The sequence below is a fragment of the Phragmites australis genome, chromosome 5 (genome assembly GCF_958298935.1).
Source record: "Phragmites australis chromosome 5, lpPhrAust1.1, whole genome shotgun sequence".
NCBI classification, from domain to species: Eukaryota; Viridiplantae; Streptophyta; class Magnoliopsida; order Poales; family Poaceae; genus Phragmites; species Phragmites australis.
In genome coordinates this window covers 29,051,939-29,061,295 of record NC_084925.1, presented here as the reverse complement: position 1 = coordinate 29,061,295, position 9,357 = coordinate 29,051,939, and the positions used below count along the sequence as shown (strand labels likewise).

The 9,357-nt window shown below is 40.0% G+C and overlaps 1 protein-coding gene across 1 annotated transcript; it reads left to right on the top strand.

Annotated features, from left to right (window-relative positions):
- The first annotated feature begins 902 nt into the window (after window positions 1-902).
- On the top strand, window positions 903-2,756 carry LOC133917925 (uncharacterized). The gene has a single exon (XM_062361738.1). The coding sequence runs from the start codon at window positions 903-905 to the stop codon at window positions 2,754-2,756; it is 1,854 nt and encodes a 617-aa protein (XP_062217722.1).
- The last annotated feature ends 6,601 nt before the right edge of the window (window positions 2,757-9,357 follow it).

The following is a 9,357-nucleotide window of genomic DNA, read 5'->3' as shown; positions in this document are numbered from 1 at the left end:
AAGATCTCAGGAAAAGGCTCCAAAGAAAACTCATAAAGCTGAACGAGAGAAGGTATAACTGAAATTAGGTTCTATCATAAAAACTTCAGTATCTGCACTTAGATTCTATCATTCTGTTCTCCACTTGAACTTGTCTATTAATGGTAACCAGTACAAAGCACACTCCCCATGTGAAGGTATAACTGAAATTAGGTTATCTTCAGTTCATAGTGAATCCAGTGGTAATTTAGTGGCCGTTTGCTGCCGGCTTGGTGAGGGCGGTATCTTTTGTCGTAACACTCTATTCTTCTTTAATGAATGGCAAAGCTCCTGCCCTATTTTTGAAAAACTTGGGTCTACATTAGATCGCTGATTTCATTATTTGTGAAATTAACAATGTGCAGTAGTGAGCTGATGTTACTTCTCATATTAAGTGTCCCATTGAACACATTCTTATCTAGTGATCTGCATTGCAAGTTGGAATATTAACTTGTGTTAGAGTAGCAATTTTTCCACAAGTTGTTGCTTGTTCATATGAATTTTTTTATACGGTTGTTCATATGTACAGAACATATACTTGCTCAGTACTTGTATTAGATAGCAATTTTTTGATAAGGTGATGCTTGTTCATATGAATTTTTTTCATGTGCCATGCCATTAGCTGTAATTATTTGAACAATCAGACAACATGAGTGAATGATATTGCTCATCTTTTTTTTAAACAGAATAAAGTAATGACAGACCGTGAGTGGATGTATGCTGGTTGGTCTCGTGGGCAGGCTCCGTCTAATGATTGGATTGAAAACACCAACCAATTCTTAGATCGTGCATTCTCTATGCCTAATCTGGTTGTAGGTGGAACCATTAGGTGTCCATGCAGTATGTGCCGGAACTTTGTTATGCATAAAAGGTTCACGATAGAGATGCACTTGTGTAAATTTGGGTTTAAGGATGACTATGCAACATGGACAGCACATGGCGAGAGACTTGTTGATAGTCATTTTGAAGGTGGACATGATGAAGGATTTGGAGAAACTAACCGCATAGATGATATGTTGGTTGAACTTGGCGGCAACCATTCACCGCCAATCGATGAGGAGCCAACAGAGTCTGCTCGAGCCTTTTATAGGATGGTTGCTAGTGCTGATCAATCGGTCCATGAGAACACAACACACTCATCTCTGTCTGCTGTAGCACGCTTGCTCGCTTTGAAATCACAATACAACATGTCAATTGCACACTTTGAAGCGAACTTGAATTTAATCCATGAACTTTTGCCTCCGGGATCTAAGTTGCCCAAGGACTTCTACCAGTCAAAGAAACTCTTAGAGGGCCTTGGTATGCCATACATCAAAATTGATGTCTGTTATAACAATTGCATACTTTACTATAAAGATAATGAAAATAAAGACAAGTGTGATATTTGTGATACCTCTCGTTATGAGGAAGGCCATAATCGGGTCCCACGTAAAGTGTTGCGGTACCTTCCCATCACAGATAGGCTACAAAGGTTATATGCACATGCGGAGACGGCAAAGCTAATGAAGTCTCACAAGCGGTCCACATTTGGTAAGATGGTGCACCCATGTGACGGAGAAGCATGGCAACAATTTGATGAAGACTTTCCAGACTTCGCTAGTGACTGTAGAAATGTGCGGCTTGCTTTTGCAACAGATGGTTTCACGCCCTTCAGTTTGAGTGCAGCTCCATATTCTTGCTGGCCAGTGTTTGTTACTCCATTGAATTTTCCACCAAGCACGATTATGAAGTCAGAGTACATATTCCTTACCCTTGTGGTCCCGGGTCCTGAACACCCTGGAAAGAAACTAAACGTTCTAATGCAACCTTTAGTTGATGAACTAATGAGGTTGTGGGAGGGGGTAAAAACATGGGATGCTTCACTCAAGCAAAACTTTACAATGCGAGCCGCCTATCTGTGGTCAGTTCATGATTTCCCTGCTTATGGTAACTTTGCTGGATGGAGCACTCATGGTAAGTTTGCGTGCCCAGTATGCTTGTGTGATAGTATAGCATTCACACTTCGTTATGGTCACAAGGCTTGCTGGTTCGATTGCCATAGGCGCTTCTTACCTAGAGGCCATGAATTCAGATTTCAAGCTAATGCGTTCTGTAAGAACACAGTGGTGCTTGATGAGGCTCCAAGGCATTTATCAGGGGAGGAAATATTTGCACAAATGAATACACTCGTAGGTGACATAAGAAACTTTGGTAAAGTGCACAATTGGACCCATGTTAGTTGTTTTTGGCAGCTTCCATACTTTCATAAATTGCTATTGCCACACAACATTGATGTGATGCACAATGAGAAAAATGTGGCTGAAGCTATATGGAACACATGCTTTGACATACCCGATAAGACTAAAGACAATGCGAAGGCGAGGCAAGATTTAGCCGAGATATGCAATCGTCCAGCACTGCATTTGAAGCTGAAGGAAAATGGCAAGTGGGACAAGCCACGGGCCCCATTTGTCATTGATAAGAATGACAAGCCGAAAATTCTTAAATGGTTTCAAGAACTCAAGTTACCTGATGGCTATGCAGCAAATATTAGGAAAGGGGTTAACTTGTTGCAAAAGAAGATCTTTGGTCTAAAGAGCCATGATTACCACATCTTCATGGAACGTTTACTTCCCGTTGCATTTCGTGGCTTTCTTCCGGAAAACATATGGGTCTGTTTGGCTGAACTTAGCTTCTTCTACCGGCAATTGTGTGCCAAAGAGTTGAGCAAGGATACCATATGCTCGCTAGAACAATAGATTGTTGTTCTTCTCTGCAAAATGGAGAAGATATTTCCTACTGGGTTCTTCAACCCTATGCAACATCTAATCATTCATCTTCCTCGTGAGGCTCGACTTGGAGGACCTGTCCAATCCCGTTGGAACTATCCATATGAGAGGTAAAAATAGAAACAGTATACTATGTTTTATTGTATACTATTCTTCTCTTCATTCTTTGTTTGGTTCATGCAGGGAAATCCAAAAGCTTAGAAAGAAAGTACGAAATAAAGCTCGTGTTGAGGGTTGCATTGTTGAGGCTGAATTAGTTGAAGAGGCCACAAATTACCTTTCTCTCTTTTTTAAGCCCCAAGCTCGGTCAATTAGAAATAAGATTCCTCGATATGATGATGGTGCTTCTACCTTCCAAAGTTCATGCAACCTTGAAATCTTTCAATGCCCTGGTCGGTGCATTAGCCCTCGAGGTGTTCGTGAGCTCTCAACGGAAGAGTATGAGGTTGCTTTTCTATATATTTTGACAAACATGCCGGAGATGGACGAATTCTTCAAGTATGCACACTTTGAATCTACAAACTCTAATTTATTTTCCATATAATTTATTGGCAGCATGCTAACTTACTTTGTTCCCTTAGAAAATTTGAGAAGGAACAATGGAAGAGCCGAATTAAAGCAAAACCTGAGCAGCTTCGTGACTTATGGTTGCATGGGTGGAAGAATAGCCGTGGGAAATACGGGTCTAATTTTTTCGATTGGTTCAAAGAACAAGTATGTTGCTGAAAAATTTCACATTAAAGTAATGTAGCCATCTGAATACTTCAAGAACTAACATATCATACTATTTTGAACTTGCAGTGCATGAAGTTATGTAGTGTTGATAATGCCTTGCGTGAAATATCTTATGGATTTCGCAGAATAGTAACCAGCTATGGATGCTATGACGTGAATGGGTATAGATTTCGTTCAGAGGCATATGAGAGAACTAAATCAATGTTAACAACGGTTAATAGTGCTGTTTGTGTATCTTGCCTTGATGATAACAACAATGAGCTGGAGTATTATGGTGTTATTAAGGACATCATAAGAATAAAATGGGAAGGAGGCTTGCAACTAGAGATGGTTTTATTTGATTGTTATTGGTTTGATCCAACACCAAATGGAACTAGGCGTACTGAGAAGTTAGGGTTGGTGGAGATTAAGCATACTTCTAGACTTTCAGTGTTTGAACCATTTGTCATGGCAAGTCAAGTTAAACAGGTTTATTACTTGCCTTACGCCTGTACGGCCAAAATAGATCTAACGGAATGGTGGATTGCATATCATGTTTCTCCGCGCAGCTATATTCCTTCAAATGACATCATTGATGATTCAAATCCTCCTAATGGGCCAACACAAGAAATATCATTCTATCAAGAGGATGGGCTGCCGGGAACTTTTGTCATTGACTTAGGGATGGATCTAGACAATATAATTTCAACTGTCTCAGATGAGATAACGAATCCAGAGGATTTGAAATTTCTATCCAAACTGAATATTGAAGCGGCAAATGAAGAAGATATGGCTGATCAAGATACCGATGAAGATGATGAAGAGGATCAAGATGATCAGCCTGAACACCCACCTTATGACCCAAATGATTTTTGACTTATATTGTCTTATATGGAAATAAAATTGTGTTGTATGTATGTAATGCTCTAAATTTCCTCCAAGCTTTATTTACATGTCCTTCTGTCTCTGTAGCATCCAAGTTTATGCCTCTTACTGTTTCTTGTCACTTCTCATATGATTTAAGTTGAAGTTCAGTGTTGTTAAGTCATTCCTCGATTTGGTCACTTTGTTCTAGATGTTGGGGTTTTATTGGGAGAGCGGGGATCATATCTACTGGAGTTTACATTACTCTTATGATATATATGAATTTGGCTATTGCCTTAATTTATGGTGCGAGATTCTGATGACTAAGCACTCGCAGATAGTTAAAGGTGGAACTACCATTTGGCTATTGCATTAATTTACATGTCCTAAATCTTTTTTTTTTGCAATGAGCTTATAATTTTTTTGGTAATGCAGGAGATGCAGGGCCTTCGACACAAAAAACTTGCAGGTAACCTGCGTGCAGCCACTGGCGGGAGCTCCCAAAGGAGCGATGCTGACAATGTTGACTCCCAAAGAGTTGGTACTAATGGTGCCAACTCCCAATTGAGTAGTGCTGCTGGTGGTGATGACTCAAATGATGGTGCTATTGGTACTACACGGGCCAGCGAGGATCCTCCAAAAAGAGGGAGAGGGAAGAGGTGTAGGACACAACTAAGATTACCTCCACGTGATGGGAAGGTTCAGCTAATTCCTAAGGGTTCTAGGTAAGTATAAACATGAATTGAGCACTGTTTTGTAAGGACCAGTTTACTAATGTTTGATGCCAGCCTCAACTCTGGGACAGCTTAAGCTTCATTGTCTTTGTTCCTTTGAACCAAAGTTCCAGAATTTGATTATTCCTTTTTCAGAAAAAGGGAACTTATACGATGGAAGTATTATGTTTATAGCTTAATTTCAAGTTCATATGTACCTTCCTGGCAAAACATGGATTGATTGATTCTTTGAGCACACAGGAAATAATTTGATAAGAGTGAATATGCTTGTTAATTGTGAAGAGCCAAAGTGCTCGATAACCTGGGTGGCTGGGTTGCTGTTTTTATATTGTGGTAGTTAGTCATATATTGTTTTTCCCAACCATAAATCATGTAGCAGTGCTGCAGTGGTCAATTGAATTTGTGTATTATGCTTTATATTTCACGTATCTGGTACAGCAGGACATATATATTCCACACTGAATATATATGCTAAAATTGCAAACTAACATTTGAAGTTTATATGCTAACAGTCAGTTCACCTATGCCAATTACAATCCTAAAGACTACAAGTATGGCTCGCAGCTTGGAGTAATCCTCAAACGGCTATACCCGGGTATTATCCAAATCCATGATGAGGAAGGCAGAGTTGTTGATACACATCCGGCATTTTCATGGAGCGATTATTTTTGGAAAAAGAATGAACGTGGAATATCACATGCCAGACTAGTTAAGCATGAATTCTGGGTAAGAAAACTAACTAGCTTGTATCTTTTGGGTTCTGAAATTTGAGTGGACATATCTGACTTAGTTGGTTTTCACATGTGCAGAGTTTGTTCTCGGTTAGGCGACAAGATATGAGAAAAGCTGACCATAATTTAGAGACCTATCTAGTTAAAAGAGTATCTGATATGATGTATCAAGCCCGCTTGGATGCTGTCAAATTGTACTTTTCCAAAAAGAAAGAGGACTGCGATGACAAGCGAGCACGTACCATAGAACTTACAGAAGAACAATACTTAACCTGTAAGCTTGATTGGTGCAGTAAGGAAGTTTGGACCAAACTCTCCCATTATTGGACCACTGATGAGTACAAGGAAAAGAGAATGAAAGCTCAAGCATCAAGATTGAAATCTGAAGATGTTGCTCAGAACAGAGGAGGTTCAAGGCCATGGGGGGAGACACAACAATTGCTGGTACGAAATCCTTGTGCTTTCCTTGTCGGTGAATATATATGTAGCAGTATCCTTGTGCTTTCCTTGTCATGCTCAATCGCTCTATAATCTGTCCAATAAACTGAATATGCAACGAAGTCAATTTCCAAACCTACAAGAATTAGCCAAGCCTTGCAAATATCATACTTATCTCTCTCCATAGCAGCAAGAATCTCCATGCCCCTGGTGGAAAGATCCTTCTTGGCTAAAACACGGACCAGAGCCACAAAAGTTTCATGTAAAGGGCGCACACCGGAACTTAGTTCCCTTCTAAGAGGTTGCATCTGCATTCAGAAATGCAACATTTTAGTAAATCCAATGCTCTACTTCAGTACTTCTTAGTGTAAGCATGTCCTTGTTTACTTTTCAAAAGTAGAAATTATCAAGTCAATGCAAGAAAACACTGCAGAGATAATTAGGCAACAGCTACATAACTAAGGCATGTCAAGTGTAGCTCCAGCTTAGACCTATCATTGAAATAAGCTAGAGCCAAAGAATCAACTTATTTATAGGTGTATGTTTAGTCTGAAGCTGCCAAAGAGAAGCTAAACTCAATGGTGGTGACTTGTGGGCTTTTATCCCTCAGAAGTTATAAGCTAAGTTGAGATGTTAGCCTATTGCATGAATATTCATTTTATATGACGAGTTTGGTCTGTCCTCTAAAAATATATGGCTATCTTGTCCATTATAATTTCTTTATTGTTTGATGGTCTTATAGGAACATAAATTTGGCCGTGAGAAGGCTGGCACTCTAAACACATATGCTGTAATGAAATCTGGGATGAAAAATGTGGACAGCAGTGGAAAAAGTGCTCCAATCCGCAGCCAGATAGCACAAAAGCGATTGGTACATTCTTCATGCTTAGTATTCTTTTTAGATGAGTTTTTTCCATTCTTTGTAATTTTGATATTTTGTTTTTAGGATGAGTACAAAGCAAGGGCAAAAACAGATGAGAATTCACAAGAATTGGATGTCAAAGTGTTATACTCCATAGGACATGGCATGCCTCATGGCCGTGTACCAATAGCTAATGGTGTTGTAGAAAAGGCTGACATTCTAGCAGCTGTGAAATCAAATAATGTCCACATATCCAAAATAGCTCACGGAAGTCTAGTCGAAGAAAATGAGCAATTGAAGGAGACGAATGAGCAACTGAGGCAGACAAATGTGCTCCTCATGGAGGAAAATAGTGTCAATCGTGAGCTAATCCTGGTAATATCTGCTCCTTTGCTTCCAACAATCTTTTTAGTCCTGTACAACTTTGGTTGATTGCCTACTTTTCAATTGCAGAGGTTCTATGCGGACTTTGGAAAAGAACCACCTGCTGATCTGCTAAACCGTCTAGCCAATATTGATGCCCGTCATCATCAGGTCAGAATGCAGTCCAGCTAGCAGTTCTACGGTCAATATATTTATCTCTTTGAACAGTCCTAGTAATTTGCTGGTAATAGCCCCCAAAATATTCTTAAATACATGCACAATAAAAAAAATGATATCTTTATGCTTACCAAACTCCCATCGTGCCCACATATCCAAATGCATACATGGATCAGAAGAGAGAGTCATGCATATACCCTGCATATCAAACACAAAACCACCATGATCAAATGCCTAATCTTAGTTTGATTTTTGAACAGCCACAGGGGTATATGTGTATGATCATCATCATGAGGAAAATGAGAACTAGGGTTTGTAACACTAAGTTAAGCTGAAGAAATAGGTCTAGCTGTTATATGCACAAGATTAGCTTTGATGAAATCCAAGCTAGATTTTTTTTTTACTCAAAGATTTCCACGAGCAGCTAGCTAGCTTGTTATTCCTATCTGGAACCTTTGATCTTGCTGTTTTTGCTAAACAAAAAATTGTATGTTATTTTTTTCATTTCTTTTGATCCTAACTTCCTTGGAAGATGCAGAATGAGGAAAAGACTAGCTGGGGACCAGGAAAAGTGACTCGCAGCACTTTCCCTGAATTATGAATCTCGAACTATGACTTATACTTAGTATCATATACTATAATACCGCAGTAGCACATATGTACAAAATTCAAATTGATATTGTGTTCTTTTTGCAGGGGACAGGTTCATCACATGCAGCCACTGACCCAGACGACATGCGCAGCAATGGCAATGACCTGGACGACTATGGTGACGATGAGGGCAGCGATGACGTCTATGGTCATGAGGGCTATGAGGGCATGTATGGTCGCGATGAGATGGATGGTGGATACAATAGTGATGACTATGGATACGATGGATGGTGAATGTCAAACTGGATGAAGCACCTGATGCTTTTGGCCTCTTTTTTGTTCAGGCGGAATAGATGCACCAGGAGTACTTTTGGTAACTAGTGACTAGCTTCAGGTTAACTGAGTCAACGAACCTTTTGATATTTTGGTAGACTTAAACTATAGCTATTGTGCTTTTGGGTGCTGGAGTGGATGTGTACATGTGCTGAAATGATATCTTTGGAACGGATATAAGTGTGCATGCTGTTCCTGTGTACATGTTGCTCGAATGAGTGTGCATGCTGTTCCTATGTACAATTTGCTCGAATGAGTGTGCATGCTGTTCCTGTGTACAATTTGCTCGAATGATATCTGTTCATGTGTGCTGGAGTTGATTGTGGCTGAGGTGTATTTGCAAATTGTACTATGACTGTTCCTGTGTCCTTGTAGTTCTAACCTGAAAACACATTTTCCTGTGGGTGAGGAGCCTTCTCCCTGGCGGTGCAGCTGGACAGAGAACGAATACTTTTCGTGGCGGGTCATATATTTTTCCTGAGGGTTTAAAATGGGACACGGAAACATGTATTTCCCTGGCGGTTTGGAACCCACAGGAAATAAACAATTACCCTGGCGGTTTTGTACCGTCAGGAATAATATTCCTGTCGAATTTTTGTGTAGGTTGGCCGTCACAAATCCGACTTTGAAAATCTGACGACACATGATATTTCGTGAGGATCACCGTCACGAATTCCCGTCACGAAATTATTTCCTGGCGGGCACCCACCAGGAAATAAATATTTCCGTGGCATCAGTTCCGTGAGTGATTTTGCCTGACGGTT

Coding starts and splice junctions, on each gene's coding strand:
- LOC133917925 (XM_062361738.1), top strand. CDS start 903: ATGCACTTGTGTAAATTTGGGTTTAAGGATGACTATGCAACATGGACA.